This window comes from Danio rerio, chromosome 10 (genome assembly GCF_049306965.1).
Source record: "Danio rerio strain Tuebingen ecotype United States chromosome 10, GRCz12tu, whole genome shotgun sequence".
In the NCBI taxonomy this organism is placed as follows: Eukaryota; Metazoa; Chordata; class Actinopteri; order Cypriniformes; family Danionidae; genus Danio; species Danio rerio.
The window spans coordinates 11,958,403-11,976,690 of NC_133185.1; the positions used below are offsets into that span (position 1 = coordinate 11,958,403).

Sequence of the window (18,288 nt, forward strand, 5' to 3'; positions counted from 1 at the left end):
ATATATATATATATATATATATATATATATATATATATATATATATATATATTTTTTTTTTTTTATTTATTTATTTATTTATTTATTTATGTATTTATTTTTATTTATTGGTCTGTTTCTTCTGCTTTTTACCTATTTTACCAGGAGTATTAATAGAAATCGCATTCGGTTTGGTTGATATCTTCAATTGTGACTGTATTGGATTATTTCTGTTTGATCACAAAAAAGAGAAATGCATCTGAAATTTAGGAACATTGTTGAATGATGATACAAATTAATCATAGAGCCTTTTGAGTCATTTCAGTGTAACTGACTGTTTCAATTCTGAGAACTGATTCAAATATTTTAGTTCTAAAATTAATAGACCATAAAGTTAATTATGAACAGTTTTTATATTTTGAATAATCATTTTGCAAAGACTTAAGCTGTGTCTATCATTTGTAGTTTGTAATCTTAATTTTCCTGTCATAACTACTTACTTTATTGAAAAGGAATTGTCTTGTTTTCCTCCAGCTTATGTTCTACGCTGCTCCACAATAGACGGATGGACGCCTGTGGAATCGTCGAAGCTGAAGAAGGCCTGCATTAATAAATGCAGGCTCCGAATCGGTCAGAAAAAGAAACAAGAATCTTCTCAAGAGTCCTTTATTTTTTGTGACGAACAATCAGGCAAAAATGACCCTTCTTATATGTAATGGCTGATCCCCAAAAATTTCCATTCACAGTCAAATGTTACTATTATCATTGTACATAAAGGAAACACGGGTTTCCTAGTGACTGACTGAAAGACTTTTGGACATGAACGATTCAGTTTGGAATCACTAATCCAGACGATTCAGCTACAGCACTGAGAGACCAACGATTCGCTATTTTTCCATTACGCTCATTTCAACCAAACCGACATTATCTATACTGTGAGTTTCTGACTGTTGACTCGTTTGGTTATTACCAACCATGTTTAAACCATGTAAACTTTTAGAATAGTCTAGTGCTTTTTCATGTTAGTCATGTAGCATTGTAAAAATCAATCAAAACAACATATTTTCAGCATTGTCGGACAATTTCAGTGTTTTCTACTTCTACCCAAATATCCTTAAATATAATAATGTGAATTATTAACTGTATCAGAAACACCTTAAATTGTGTTTTATTGCCTTCTGTCTGTTTTTCTCTCTGGTTCCATGAGCTGCTCCTGTTTCATCAATCACGTTAAATTGATGATAACTTCTTTTTATAGTGCACGACTGACAGAAACATGGCTGACAGGAATACACTCTTAAAGGCATAGTTCACCCAAAAATTAAAATGTGCTCACTTTCAAGGGATTCCAAAGCTTTTTGAGTATCTTTATTTTGTTGAACACTAAAAAAGATATTTTGAAGAAAGCTAAAAACCTTTCATAGTAGGAAAAACAAATACTTTGCAAGTCAATGGTTACAAGTTTCCAACTTTCTTTGAAATATCTTGTCTGTGTTCGAAAGAAAGAAAGAGGATCTTGGAGAAAGTCAAGCCAGCTTCTTCCTGACCCCTGTGGCTTTGTGCTGGTTTTGCAAATTCATAAATGACCCAAAACAAACCATTAATATTGGCAACTAAAAATTCGGTAAAGTGGTTTGACAGGCATACTAAGAGCCAAAGGAATAAATAAATCAATTCACACAGGTTTGGAAAAAAAGTAAAGGCTGAGCAAATGATAACAGAATTTTAAGTTTTGGCTAAACGATCCCCTATAAATAATGGTTCTTTAATGGTTTTGTGAAGAAATTTTAACATCCACAAAACATTTTCTTTTCACAAAAGTATTTTATAGCAGAAAACATGACTTAATTTGGGAAAATGATCTGCACACTATGAAATAAAAAGGTTCTTTGAAGATCTTTAGATCACTATAAAATTCTTCTGGGAACCAGATAATAGATTCCTATATAGGCACTTCCTCTGTCCATGGTATAGCTCACTTTTGGGGTCTTTGCCAACTGATTTCATACCTAGTACCTTCTACTTTTTTTTTCAGTACCACCTCTGGTGAGGTTCCTAGAAAGCATTCCAGTCAAATTTATGCACTAACTTCCCTCCGTCTCATTCCCTCTGACATACATCATTGATTTTACTATACAAGTGTCCACTACCAGTGGAACATTTAATTGGGTTTAAATGGAATGCCCTAAACCAGGGGTGACCAACCCTTTTCCTGGAGATCTACCTTTCTGCAGATTTCAGTTGCAACCCGTATCAAACACACCTGCTTATAAAGCAGGTGTGTTTATTTAAACATGGTTGCTGTTCAGGCCCAGATTAATTGGTTCAGGTGTATTTGATCAGGGTTGGAGCTGAACTCCGCAGGAAGGTAGATCTCCAGAAACAGGGTTGAGCACCCCTGCCCTGAACCCTTGAACACTTGGAAACTACACTGTTGTAATGTCACAATTGTGTTGCATTCTGGGACAAATATGTGCAGGAGCGGACATATTAAGCTGAATTGCTCCCTCTGTCAAAATCAAGGGGTTGAGTGTACATTTAAGGGCGTACTCACACTATGCTATGCTATCCGAACAGTGCCCAGGCCCGTTTCCCAGATCGTTTGAGAAGTGTGAGTGCTCTGAATCAGGCTCAAGCAGGGTTCACTTGGCCGACCCTGGCTCAGTTGGAAGAGGTGTACTTGGGCTCAGGCCCGAACCGAAACTGAAGACGAGACGTGACATTTTATGGGACTGTTTGGTATTTATTCATTCATTTTCTGCCGCTTTTCCGGGGCAGAGTCACAGGGGCAGCAGTCTTAGGAGAGAACCCCAGACTTTCCTCTCCCTAGACACTTCCTCCAGCTCCTCTGGGGGGATCCCGAGGCGTTCCCAGGCCAGCCGAGAGACATAGTCCCTCCAGCGTGCCCTGGGTCTTTCCCGAGGCGTCTTCCCGGTGCCACATACCTAATACACCTCCCTAGGTAGGCATCCAGGAGGCATCCAAAACAGATGCCCGAGCCACCTCAGCTGACTTCTCTTGATGTAGAGGAGCAGCGGCTCCTCCTGGGTGTCAAGAGCTCCTCACCCTATCCATAAGAGTGCACCCTGCCACCCTTCGAAGGAAACTCATTTTGGCCGCTTGTATCCCAGATCTTGTCCTTTCGGTCATGACCCAAAGCTCATGACCATAAGTGAGACTAGGAATGTAGATTGACCGGTAAATCGAGAGCTTTACCTTTCGGCTCAGCTTCTTCTTCACCACAACGGACTGGTACATCGACCGCATTACTGCTGCCACTGCACCAATCCACATCATCTGCGAATAATAAATGAAATCCTGTGGTCTCCGAACCGGACGCCCTCCAGCCCAAGGCTGCGGCTTGAAATTCTGTCCATAAAAATTATGAACAGAATTGGTGACAAGGTCCAACATGCACTGAAAACAAATCTGACTCATTGTCGGCAATGCGAACCAGACTCCTACTCTGTTCATACAGGGACGAGACGGCCCTCAACAGATTGCCTCTGACCCCATACTTCCTGAGCACCCTCCACAGAACGCTATGAGGGACATGATCAAATGCCTTCTCCAAGTCCGCAAAACACAAGTGGACTGATTGGGCATACTCCCATGAACCCTCGAGCACCCTGGTGAGGGTATAGAGCTGATCCAGTGTCCCATGGCCCGGAAAAAAACTGCATTGTTTATCCTGGATCCTAGGTTCAACCATTGGCCGGATCCTCCTCTCCAGTACCCTGGCATAGACTTTCCCCGGGAGGCCGAGGAGTGTGATATCAATTTATTAATCATTATTGCTGTTTAATGAGCACAAACTGTCGTAGATTATTAAAGACGCAAACCCCTCACTGCACCATAGCTGCACCTTCAGCATACCTTCTTATACCTGCAGCACGAGGACTTTATGATTGTTTTTGAGTGTCGGCAGTGGCTGATCTCTTCTGCGAAATATTTGACTGCGTGTCACTGCATCCCAAACGACTAAACGATATAACTATAGAAATCTCCACTGTGCTGAGCGAGAGTGCTTACTGGACAGCGCATCATCGATGATGTAAGCGTGCCCAGGCCTGAATTTAATGTAAGTGCGGGCCGTCGGGGGAAATAGGAGGGAGGACAAGCGTGCTTTGGCCCATTTCAAGGCAACTGTGCATAGTGTGAGTACGCCCCAAACTTCCCTTATTCACATGATGAAGTGGAACACAGTTTAAACTTGCGAGTGTGTTTCTAAAAGTGGAGGAGAATGCAGTCTAAAACATGACATATCCACACTGCTATTCACAGATAGGTCAGAGAGTAACATCACTGTCAGCGCCATTGGATTGGTGACATGAGACACCAAACCTGCTATATTTATTTAAATAGTCAGCAACTGCCACTGCTTAAAAGATCTATTCTATCAGTCGCATCCACTACCTTGGTGTTGTAGGTTGGTTTGTGTCACAAGTTTATTCATTTTTATGAAGATGCTGAGGAATCTTCCCACATTAATTGATACTAAACTGCAGTGGAAACGCAAACCAAGCCAAACCATATCGTTCCGCACTGTAGAAAAGTGGGTTACAATATCATATCACTGTGCAAATTAGTTTATGTTCTTTCTGACATCTTCATTTTTAAGTGTAGCTCATGCAAAAATGTACAGTATCATCAAAAGTGTACAGTAAATTACACTTTTGTACCAAAACATGAAGGATTTTAATCTGAAAATCATTGGCTTTGATGGATTGATTGTTTGCCTGTATAAGACTTCGGTGTATCAACAGGTTTTCATTTAGATTGGCTTCCGATATGTTTTTGACTCTCAGAATGCCAGGAAAGCCACTGATTTGCATTCATAAATCACATAGAACCAACATTTCAGCAAGAAAGAAAAAGACCCCTTGGATGCCTCGAGGGTTTGTAAATCAACTTTCTTTAACTTAGCGATTTTTATAAATAAGAAGTTATTTCATATCATCATATCATTTTAACATTTCATTTATAATAATAAGGACCAGGGTCAGAAATGAACATGTTTATTAAGGTGCAGTATTCGGCAATATAATTATATCTTATTTTTAATTAAATCTGTATAGTCTCGTATACTAAATATTGATGCTAAATTTAGCCACTGAGATATGAACTGTTACCATTCACAAGAAAACACTTTAAAGATTTGTAGGAGTCATAGATGTGAACCAGAGGCTGCTACTGAGTTTTATTTCAGTATAATGATGTATTTCCAGCTGAAACTGAATATTAAATAAGGGGCGGGCTTTATTTGTGCAATCTTCCTCTTATCTTTTTTTTCAGGCGTGACTATGAATATTTCACCGTAGCCCTCAAACCGACATCATTAGAGAAGGACTGCTGTTCCAGAGCAGAAGGACAGATTTTTGATTAAAATGACCAAAACAAACAGATTCAATGGATTAATTTGCAGGAATTGTTCATTTTAAGACTAACGATGTGCAATTTTAAAATAAACATTGTAAATTCAGATTTTAATGTCGACTTCATGATTATACGCAGCAAGGCTCACAAGGTAGGCCTGTAAAATTTGGACAAATAATAACATTTATAAATAATAAATAATAATAAATAACAATATTAATAAAATGGAAGGAATAAATGCAATAGGAATAGATCTAAATGCAGTTTCACATTTCTCTTTATTTGCAACCGTAAGCTTGTGAGTTTTTGTTCATTTTAATGTTATTTTATCTTAGACTCCTGTTCATTTCTGACCCTGCTGTAGATCAATTAGCATATATAATTACTGCCAGACATGGGATATTAATGATAGTAATTTAATTTTAACCACAGACAGACAATTAGCGGTTTGCTTTAATGAAATTCCACAATATTTCATACGGAAATCAGTGCTTTCATTCTCATATGTGTTCTGATATTTAATGAAATATTCGGCATAAAGCAGATTTTAAGACTTCCAAAGGCTCACTGGTTCTCAAAAACATGGATTTTGGATATATTTATATATGGTGTCTTCAAAAGTTTCCTATTGGTACGATAAGCTTTAGTGTGGTTATGAAAGGTCAGTCTTTTCTTCATCTGCATACTAACATTGACATTTATTTTAGTACTTCTACAAATTTGTTTTAAGTGTGTAAATACGTGTTCATTCTGATGTCTCTTAAGTGGTCTTATATTATGTCATAGTGGTCATTTTATGAAGCGTTACAATAAAATCAAATAAAACAAATGTTGCCTGTGATAAATTTCTACTTCTGAATAAATCATCCAGCTTTTTGTTGCATGATTTCTTTTATATTTAATGTTTAAGGGACTGTTTCTTAATTCAGTGTGTTGTATTGCTTAGTTTTACAAGTGATTTGATGTGAAAATAAAGGTGGTATATATTTTTAAACAAATGTATTTAATTCAGTTTCATTATAGGTAGCTAAATCGATTTAATTATTTGAAAAAAAACATCGACTGAACAAAAAGAAATATAAACATGAAAATAAGGAAATATTTCACCTTAAAAATAAAACTACAATAAACAAATAAATAAAAACTCAAGGTCATGGTAGAAATAGCAAAAAAACAATCCACCTGTGTTTCCGTAGTCAAATATGAGTCAGTATATTATTAGAGACTAAACATAGCAATCATAATGTCATCTGTTTCTTAAATCTGCATAATTATAGATTGCCTCTTAGACATTAATGATGTTATTTTAAAAATGTGCATTGCGGAAATTGTTTTCAAAAGTGTTTTCAGGGTCCCAAGACACTATTGTTGTGTAAAAGGTCTAAAATACATAAAAAGTTTTCCAAAAGCATTATTTGGATCGCAACTCCAGATTTGACATGAAAATAGAAATGGCTTTTTCTGAGATATGACTTGGCTGAAAGATACTATATATTGCCAGAAGTCTCAGGAGCTCAGTCAATTCATGTGTGATTGGTTGACACTAGGGATGTAACGGTATCAGAATTTCACAGTATATGATAATACCTCGGTATGAATGGCACGGTACGGTATTTATTGAATAATTTACAGGAAAAACAAAACTAATAAAAAGACTCCAAAAAAGTGCCAAAAGTGTTTATTTACCTTAGCACTGAACATATCAATGACATACAAATTAGCATTAGAAAGAAACCGAAATCCTTCCACACATCCGAGTTAAAACTCGCTTTAGATTCGATCATTTCCAGCTCTTTTTCTTCCCCGCTACTAGCAACACACTCCATTTCCGCATTACTGGATCTGTAGTGACATCAGACTGCAAAGGATGATGGCCACGCCTAGGCTGATGGGAATTGTAGTTCCCGATACCTCCCGTTAGCTTCATTCGCCTAAGCAAACTTTTCTCAGAAATATAGTTTTATTGAGTCATGCGCCTACGGTAATATTGAAAAAAATTACTATTGCAGTATGACAGTATTTACAATATTGTTACATCCCTAGTTGAACAAGTCCATTTCTGAAATTTCCCTCACAACTAAATATTCCAAAGGCAACTGTTAGTGGTATTATAATAAAGCAACTGGAAACAATGACAACCCAGCTATGAAGAGATAGTCTATGTAAATTCACGGAGAATGCGAAGGCACAAGATGTGGGTTTTTTTTTTCAGGGGTTGCTTTGCTTCTTAAGGCCAATTTATACTTCTGCGTCATGTACATGCAGATTCTGTGTGGCCTTTACAAAGTTGCATACAGTACCTTTGCAATACCCTGACACACACCAAAAAAGTAACTACACATGACAGGGAGAGCAAGATGGTTTGTGTTTGGTTTGATGACAAGTGGGGTCATGGCCGAGAGCAGTGCAAGTGGAGCGAAACCAATGGCTGTATTTTTAACAGTTAAGCAACTCAAGTTGGATATTTTTGTTTTGTGTTTTGTACTTTATGATTAAAGTTATTCAACGTTTGCCGGTTCCCGCCTCTTTCTTCCTTAAATGAATGCAAGTTTCAACTACTACAGTAGCATTGTACACGTTAACCTAAAACATAAGAAAACAGAAACTTGACACAATGGAACATAGAAACCTCTAAGTGTTATTGCTAGAGATGCACAGACTGAACGCAGAAGCATAAATGCCTGCAACAGCATCACTTACATGCAGGCGATTCACCATGGGGTACAGCAATCACTCAATGCACAAGTATTAATCAGGTTTTATACTAAGTAAAAGAAACATACCAAGACATTTTGGGCAATTTTGTGCTCCCAACTTTGTGGGAAAAGTCCAGAATGACTGTGCACCAGTCCACAATGCAAGATTCAAAAGGAAAATGAATAATGACTTTGGTGTGGAGGAACTGGAATGGCCTGCACAAAGTCCTGACCTCAACTTGAGAATACCTTTTGACCTGAATTAGAGCAGAGACTGTGATCCAGGCTTTTTCATCAGTGCCTAACCTCACAAATGGGCTTCTAGAATGGTCAAAATTGACCGTAAACATACCCCTAGACCTAATCAACATCTCATGTAGTTCAATAAAGAAATCTTATTAGTTGGCTATGAAAGTTTGTTTCTGCTACAGAATAAAATATATTTTAACTTTGTCTCAATTCTGACATTCTCAGTATAGCAACTGCAGTTTAACATCTCAAAATTCTGACTTAAAATTTACTTTAAATTGTAAGTTTATTTGATTTTGTGAGATTCAAACTCAGAACTGCGACTTATAAACCTTTAAATTCTCAATTGCAAAACAAATATCATGATAAACTCTAAAATATTCAAAATAAAAATATAGGAAAATAAAATACATTTTGTATTGCCATCGCCAGTTTACATCTCACAATACTGACAGTAGACTTCTTGTTTTTGCTACTCTTCTAAATTGATATGCTGAAACTTTGAAGTTTTCGTTAAATCAGGAGGAAAAAAAGTCAGAATTGTGAGGTAATTTTTTAAAAATACTTAAATTTTTGCCCGAAAGGCTTCCATAATTGGCATTCCACCAACACCATTAGCCACATAACCGTTTTCGATTATTTCCTTATTCTTTTGCTAATGAAACAATTTTCCTTTCTACACAAATTATTTTAAATTTGATTTCAGATACAGATTATTACTTACCCACAAAACAATTTAGATAGATCCTTGGATAGATCTTTTCTGTAATTGTAGGAAATACTGAGGTAAAGCTTTGTTTCTATTTTAAACAGTTTCTCCAGCTGTGTATGAAATAGAGAGACTGAAAGCACTACTGCAGGCTGAGAGAAGCAAAAGTGAGTTGATGGGTGAAACCATCAGCAGCCTGAGGCAAGACAAAGAGCTTCTTCAACAGGAACTTACCAAGAAAGCTGAACTCATCTGTGACTTCCTGCAGGACCAACTGCGTCCAGGTGACTATTCCTTAAAATCCCATCAAATCTTGACTGTAAAATATGAATGGTTGTGATTTGGATAAAGATTGTCTTATTTTCTCTCATTGGCAGATAAAAGGAGGACACTTTCATCAAGTCAAATAGAGGCAGGCAGTTCCCATCAGATTGTTACCTCCATTCCCGAAGAGGGCACTGCATTCGACTCTCCTGCCCTTTTTGACTCTTTTGAGGAAGTAGAGCTTCATCCACTGGAAAGGCAGAGGAGCATCAAGATTTCCTCAAAGAGAAGCAGAGATGGCGAGAACACTCGTGTCCGAAGTAAGTTGTGCAAGACTGGATTTACTACAATTTTAAGTACCAGCAACAATTCTTTATTCCGTAGAGTTTCACTAAAGAAGGTTGTTACTATTTTTCAGTGAAAAACGTTGTGGGGGTTATTGCACGATATATGGCTGCGCTGCAAGAGTTCCGACGTAGCGTCTCCATGAAAGTGGCGTTTGACAGAGTCGGTGTGGACCGCAACACCATTTCCAGGACAGCAGCCATTGCGGAGCTCAGTTTGGCAGCCCCTGAAATCTTCCACGCCCTTCCACCATGGGACGAAAAGGAGGAAACATTGGCACATTATGCCATCAGGTGCCGACAGGCCATGGATGACAGCATTAAAGCCAAGATTAAAAACATGAAAGCTAAAGGAGAACTTCTACCAATCGTCAGCAAATAAAGTACAAAGTTTATGTTTACTTTCTCAGATTTCCAGTGGATGTGACCACTCTAATTGAACACTATTTCCAGGTTTGGCCTTGATTTTTATTGTTGCCATGCTCAATCACAAAGTGAATAGTATATGGCAGCATAGTTGTTTTATATGTTCAAGCAGTTGTTGTGTTGATCATCTTGGCTTCTAAATGAAATAAAGCATAGTTGTTTTGTATGCCTTACAGTGTCATTTTGCCTGACCAGTATTTATTTCGGTGTTAAGCATTCTGTATGATCGCATGCTTATTTCTATCACAAACTACAGTGGGTCTTTGTAATTTTTACAGTGCCACCTCTTCTTTTTCAAGTGTCAGATTAGTGTTGTGTAAAAAGATTGCAAAGACTGTGAAAAATAGGTGTGTAATTATCTTACGCTGCACAGTGGGTCCAATGATTATGATGTGAGTAATAAATATAACGTCACAATGTCAACCACTTTGGTGTTTGTGTGATTTTTTTTGTTGAAAAAACATTGTGCTGTTGTTGACTAGGAATAACTCAACAGGCAAATCAATGTTATATTTTAAATCTATAATATAAACAATTGTCAGTATACCTTATTTATATTGAATATAACACAAAAATAAGGCTGGAAAGATGGAAGAGATACAGTCGGTTCCAGTTGTACCTTTGTGTACAGAAGAGATTGTTACCAAATCAATTTCTAACCAATTTATATGGATCTCCAAAATGACTAAATTGCTGAATTATGCATGCCAGGCCAGTAGTTTTTGATGTCAAATAGCAAAATATAAGAGGGGAATTTGATCAAATTTAAATGTGGAACTTAGATCAGAATTGAATAAATTGTGTATGTGTATTCTCAACGAGAGACAGAACTACATTTCCATTCATGCCAATTTAACTCTGACTAGGGTCCTTTGGGTAACTTATTTTCTAAAAAAAAAAATAGTTCAATCAAAGTTAAAGATGATATATGAAAACACTCCCTTCTTCCCTTTCAGCAGACATGGATGAGAGAGCGTATCCAGAACAGAACGAGAAGACGATTCGCAGCACCCAAACAGCTCTCCGCAACTTTCGGGATTTCCTGGTTTCAAAGTATCCAAACGAGACCAGAGAAATTTACAACATCCCCTGCCACGAGTTAGACATCTACTTGGCCTCCTTCTTCGTGGATGCTCGCCAACGGGATGGCTCAGAGTATGAGCCCAACAGCCTGGCAAACTATCAGTGTGGCCTGGAACGCTATCTGAAGGAGCATCGGTATGCCTACAGTATTACAAGAGACCGCGAGTTCCAGAGATCCCAGGATGCCCTCAAGCAAAAGCAACTGGAGCTCAAGTTCAAAGGTAAAGGCAACAAACCACACAAGTCAATGAAACTGACCCTTGCTGATGAGCTGCTCCTGAGAAAACGGGGGCTTCTGAGTCGCTTCAACCCTGAGGGTCTGCTTAACCTGGTGTGGCTCAACAACACCAAGGCTTTTGGCCACTGTACAGGTTTCCACAGTTCCACTCTCAAATGGGGCGATGTGCGGTTGCTCACCACAGAAACTGGATCAGAGTGTCTAGAGTGGACCTACCAGGATTTAAGTGACCCTAATGCCAGAAACAGAAGATCCACAACTGAGTGCCGGATCTATGCTACTCCACACGCTCCTCAAACCTGCCCAGTAGAAGACTACAAGCATTTTGCTCAACGCAGACCTCAAGCCATGCTCTACGAAGATGCCCCATTTTATCTGTCTATCAAACCCGTGGTTAACCTTGCCGCCCTACACTGGTACAACTGCCAAGCTCTGGGAAAAAACAAATTAGCAAAGATGGTCAAGACCATGTGTGAGAAAGGCAACATTCCAGGGAGAAAGACCAATTTTAGTGTATATCAGAGTTGCAGTAGCTTGTCCGAGGCTCAGAGCAATCAGCTAGTTCTGATCTGCAATGACCTCAGGCAACAAGCCGTCCATTCAGGTAGTTCCCATCCCGGCAGCACCAACTTTGTCATTACTGGTTCTTTCGACTCTACTGACTCAGCTTAAAGGTGAAATATTATTTTTGAGCCTCTAGTAGCAAACAACTCTTCTGTTGTTTCCAAACAAGCTTCTTAAACACTTACCGGTCTTCCATTTTTAGGAGATTCAGGTAATCCAGCTCTAAATGCACCCAGTGGATAACCTATTGGCCTTTTCTCATAGTACTTTTTACATCATTTTATTTATTTATTTTTGGAAAGGTGGTAGTCACATTCTAAATGGACCTAAAAAGTAAAATTTATTTTGGACTGTTCAAACCAAGGAGTCGATGTTTAAATTATTTAGCCAATTCTAGCAGGTTTTGACACAAGAGTTCGCCAACCTTTATGACAAGTGCCATCCTTGAAGTATATAAAATGAGCTCTGTATGCAGAGCACTGCTGTTTTCCAAACTCTACCCACATCTCCCAATTATAGGAGAAGCAGGTAGCCTTTAATTCCCTATCATTAATTCAGCAAGAAATATATGTCTGACTGCTCGAACCAAGGAACTGATGTTTTAATTATTTTTAGCCGATTCCAACAGATTTCTACACGAGGGATTGCCAACCTTTTCAACAAGAAGTGCCATTTGTTCCATTTAAAATAAGCTGTGTATGCTGATTCATGCTGTTTCCAAATATGTTTTCCCCGTCTTCCAATTTGGGAACATGCAAGTATTCCTGCTTCAATTCCCTGCCGTTAACTGAGCAAGATATCTGTGTGACGAACTGCTTAAATAAGGGACTGAGATTTGGATAGTTTATTTAGCCCCTTCTGAGAGATTTCTCCACCGTTGGTTGCCAACCCAAACACCAAGTGCCATTTTTTAATTTTCCATTTAAAATTGATATATGTTGATATCTTTATTTGCCAAGTAACTGGGGGTTTTTCAAAACCTCAAATGAACTTTTCCCTGTCTGCTGCCTTTTGCCTCACAGCTCAGGATAGTTGCTCGTGAAGGGCTTGAGCCTGTTTGTGTCCTTGTGGTGCCATCAGCCGATCAGTGTTTTTAGCCTCTATGTGTCCATATGCAGATATACTAATTGCTTTCAATAATGTGCAAAAGTCTTTCGGCCTAGTCTTCACCAACATAAAAAAAGGTTTTAAGTTTGATATTTCTATCTTTCAGTGTAGTGCTTCAATAGGAATCACCAGTTTACATTTCCAAGTATTATGTCTAATTAGTGCACTAACCTAGTGAGATTTCTATATGCACAGCAGTCTGCTGCACACAGACATCTAATCTCACCATCATCCAGTCCATGTGGAAAGACATTAAGAAACAAAACAAACTCGGAATGACTGAATCCCTAGGACACTTAAAAAAACTACCATCAAAGCTGCAGTAAGGCAAGTAATATTTCTAATAGTGCATTTACAATGTAGATCGTGTCATAATTGAAACAGTACTTTGTAACGTTGTCTAAAAAGGCCATAACTTGTCTAAAAAGGCCATAAAGTAAAGGCCATGCAATGTCTTCGCTTTGGGATGTAATGTCAAGCAATTCCACACTTTCACTTTATTATAAAGCTTTAGCAAGAACACTCAACATAGTTTGCCATTTCTTTGTGCTTGCTTTTAATCTACACTTCACTAAAGGAGTGGGAATCACAGGCCAACTTATGATACGCTATTATCACATTATTTTTAACAAGAGTTAAACAAGACTTTTTCAAATTCTGCAATAGTTAAAAGCAAGGCCCTTCAAATTATATGTTCATATCCTATTGATATATTCACTTAATATAAATTTTGGTGGAATTAATTAGTTTGTTTCCACATGTTCCTGTATAAAGTCTCACAACACTGACCGCGGGCAAGCACAAGCAATCTAGCTAGCAGAAAGAGAGTCTTTGAGGGTTGAGACAAGTGGAAGATTCCAACGAGGCTTCTGTCTGCCTGGTGACTCTAGCTTCGATCCTAAATGCTAACATGGATTTTATTGAAAGAATAGCTGTGCTTTATGTGCTTTAGGAATTTTGGAAAACAGCGTTAATTAGTTTGGAGCCTCTGGAGTCCACTAGATCATTTCAGAGGTGCACCCAGCTCTGTGAGTTTATAAACTCCTCCAGAAACTATACCTGGATGATATATATATATATATATATATATATATATATATATATATATATATATATATATATATATATAATTATATATATATATATATATATATATATATATATATATATATATATATATATATATAATTATTTATATATATATATATATATATATATATATATATATATATATATATATATAATTATATATATATATATATATATATAATTATATATATATATATATATATATATATATATATATATATATATATATATATATATATATATATATATATAATTATATATATATATATATATATATATATATAATTATATATATATATATATATATATATATATATATATATATATAATTATATATATATATATATATATATATATATATATATATATATATATATATATATATATATATCCATCCTAACATCTGATGGCCAGAAAGTGATTATTTTTTTAATAAATTGTTCAAATTTTGGTATTTGTGATGCAGCGAATCCAGAGCCTGATGTTTACACTATGATTTAATATAAAAATCACTTTAAAGTTTGATATGACTAAACAGTGGCCATAAATGAATATTTTCTCAAATGAGTAGCGGCTTGGACAAGAAAACATTGTTCCATACTTATTCAGATCTTTTGTACATTTAGATACATATTGATACTTGGTGCCAGAGTATCGAAAATGTATCGATGTGAAATATCACAATATATCGGGATACTTTGTTTCATCACTACTAAACACGTACCATGAACATGCATAACATGACTGTTTAATTACAAAAAAAAATCTGTATTTACAAGAACATGACAATGGCGACGTTCTAAAAAAAATATATAAAAAAATGACATTGTTGCACAAACAAACAGGTAAAACAAAAAAGTTTTCTGTTTTTGCCTGAAAATTTTGTGTAAACGGCCCCTAAATTAAATCAACATTTAGTGTATGCACCCTTCCTAGCATTTTGTCTTTGGTACACTTAAAAATAGTTTGTCAGGTAGTTTAAACAGTCTTAAAATTATTTTTTGTTGTTGGTGAAAATACTCGTGCCTAAGAATTTAGCACAATCCTGTACATCTATCAGTTTTTACAGCAGCTGAGCAACTGCCATTTTGGTAACTGAAAATGCTACTGGATGTCTCTCGAGGAATGACAAACAAAGGGCCACAAAGCCACTGTGTTTACACTACTCTGAATCTAACAGTACAAAGGACAGCAAGTGGGAAGTATTAAACATTACGAACAAACATATGGCAGCTTAAAACTCTAGTAGTCTATTTAGGTATATAAAGTTTAGATTGTTGTTTTTGAATGTATTGTATATGCAACTGTTTCAAGTCTTTCTGTCATTTGTATAACTACAATTGTCCGATTATACTCTTCATTGTCCAGTGCAGTATTACATCTAACTACGTTACAAAGTCATTGCTAATTTAAGTTCTTTTACTGTCTACGCCAAAACAATAACCTTGATGATGTTAAAATGTCCATCCAGTTGTTTAATATATGTTGTAGACAAATGTAGCAAATATATGCTATTCTTCTTGTATTCTTGTCTTGTGTTCGTACAAATGTTCTCCAAAGTAGTAAGCACTTATCAGATGTTGTTGCATTGTTAGCTGCGTCCGTGTTAGATATATTAAGGATATGTGCCTGTTAAACATATGTGCCTGATATACAGTACTCTATTCTTGAACATACACAAGTATTATTTTATATATTGGTGTCTGAGGCACGAGGCTGAGAAACAATATACAACCACAAATAAAAGCAACTCTTCAATATCTATAAAGTTTGTTGTTTCTCAAAAAACTTTTTCTGTGTTTTTGTTTCCCACATGGCTCGGGGTATCTTTACACAGCAACAATGTAGTACACAATGAAAGTTAAATCTTTTAAGAGACTATGTTGTCAAAGCGATCTTAGTTCACAAAATAAAATGATTAAAATGCTGTATTATGATTGCTGGACAAGTAGGTGGTGATGTCACATTGTGAAGGGGCATTATGTGCAAATATTCAATCTACTGCTTTGAAATTAGATTTTTTTCCACAATTTATTTATTTGGGGGGTTGGGGGGGCCTTTATTGATTTATGTTCAATCCACTTAAATTTGTAAAAATGTAATTTTTCTTATGTTGTCCCAACACAAATCAATTGTGTGGAACCCAGCATTTTTGACAGTGTATGCTTCTAAAGAGAGGGTCTGGTCTGGATCATCTGAAGGATGAAGGTGTGGAAATTTCCTCATTCACGTCTTACACGTTTGTTGTGTAACGAAGCCATGTTGGACAATCAGAAAAAAAAAACAGCAAACACTCTGATGATATAAGGCGAAACCAAGCGGCAACCTCCCACTCTACCTTGTGAAGCAAATACAGAAGTAACTAAAACTAAAATCTCTGCTAGTCCTGGCTCCACAATAGAGCAAATTTATATTGAGCCCACTGTTAAAATGGCTAAATTTACAGCAGAAAAAAAGGTGTTTGGTACTAGGAACAATTTTGGTTCATATAGCTAATATTACCCTTCATGACAACTGTGAGGGGGGTGAATTATTTTATAACTCATCCGTTTATACTTATATTTAGTTATATTAAGTCTGCAAAATTAAGGGCGAGGCCACTTGAATGACATATGTATCGCTGGTCGCCGTCACTTCAGCTCAGCTGAATCCGGCTGATTAGCCACTGAACTCGGCATATACATTGTATTTTTGTTTTGTTTTATGTGGCTTTACACAGTCAGTTGCCTTTTGGAACTATCAGATGATATGGCATGCAGTGTGCATCGTCTTTTCCCAGGTCAGTGAAATTATATACTTCTTTATCTCTATAAATGTATTTGTTTTATTTCATATCATTTAAGATTATTTTCTTTAGACCTGTAATGCACTCCAGAATCTGACAGATTAATTAGCTGTAGGCTCTAGAACAGTCATCTGAAACATTGTCAAACAGTGCTATGCCTGGATTTCTATAGACTATATTTGAAGTGTTTGGGAGTTATTCGTGTTTTCCTCCTGTAGAAAAACGTCCTAGGAGCAATGCTTAGTGGCTCAATGTATTACAAAAGGGTTTTTATAAGTCTAAACACTTCATTGATATAGTATACAACCAAGCAGTCGTGGTCCAAACACAAACGAGTCACAGGAAATAAAGTATTAAGCGTTTCTCCAAAGAAAAGCCCTTTTAAACAAAATGCTAGCAGGCGTCTGTAGCTAAGCTTACGTTCCTCCACTTTGCCCTTGTTTGGTATTGCTACAATCTGTATTAACAAAATGGCGACGGGTGGTTACACCTAGTTTGTAGATTCGTTTGCGTTTTTCAGAAGTCTATGTGTGACTTCACGGATACTATGTCCATATCTTTTACAGTCTATGGGCAAAACTTAACCCTCACTGTACCCAGAGTTTCGGAAAATCTTCAGAAAATCAGAAAATTTTGGTTTCAGTCACCCAATACTCCATTTTTATGTGAACAAACAGTGAAACTGCGTAGAAAAAGTGTGATTTTGAAAATGCCTATGTTCATGTAAACAGGGCCTTATGTTCAGTGTTTAGGACTCATTGTCACAAAACCAATTCAGTTCATTTAAACATTACTTCACTATTAGATAGTATGTGTTTGAATTCATAAAAACAAGTACCAGCCTGATGACTCAACTAGTTGTGAAGTTTGCATCCTATGAATGCTTTACAAACTCATCAAACCTACTCCCTTTTTTACCTCGGTGTACAATATTACCGTGTTTAATAAAAAAATATGATGCAAGGCTCAGACAGCGTCACCAAACTGTTGACTTGTGCCTAAACCATTCAGAAACTGAATACTGTGTATGTGGCCTTAGGTTCGTCTCTCACGGTCACCTTTTATTGGACAATTTGCAAATTGTCTCGTCCGTATTTACCGCCTTTCCCTTCTTGTTTGATCAACACCCAAAATACTGTCAAACTGCAGAATTTGGGTTTCTTTGAGACCAGGTCACTAGGTATGCGACTCGCCATCTTTCCCCACCTCTCACCTCCCCACCTTACATATGCACTTTTAGATGTTAATTCAATTATATTTAATGTTTTTCTCCTATATAAGTGCATTGTTTTTACGACTCTGTGTCACTGTTTAGCAGAGGACAATTAGGACAATAATCATGATGCCTTTGTTCATTTTATCCCCTGGATGACCAAAAT

General features: G+C 36.7%; 1 protein-coding gene across 5 annotated transcripts in view; it reads left to right on the forward strand.

The window, feature by feature from the left end:
- The window catches only part of kiaa1958 (KIAA1958 ortholog), a 31,509-nt gene extending 17,428 nt beyond the window's left edge, over window positions 1-14,081 (forward strand). For 2 of the 5 annotated variants that reach the window (XM_005155613.5, XM_073914474.1), the window contains one exon: window positions 514-1,325. In XM_005155613.5, the coding sequence (XP_005155670.1) occupies window positions 514-695 (182 nt within the window). In that variant the 3' untranslated portion in view covers window positions 696-1,325. Of the gene's footprint in view, window positions 1-513; window positions 1,326-9,113; window positions 9,294-9,386; window positions 9,594-9,691; window positions 10,467-10,999 lie in introns of those variants that run through there. The other 3 variants (XM_693147.10, XM_005155611.6, XM_005155612.6) reach the window with 3 other exon arrangements.
- Window positions 14,082-18,288: the final 4,207 nt, after the last annotated feature.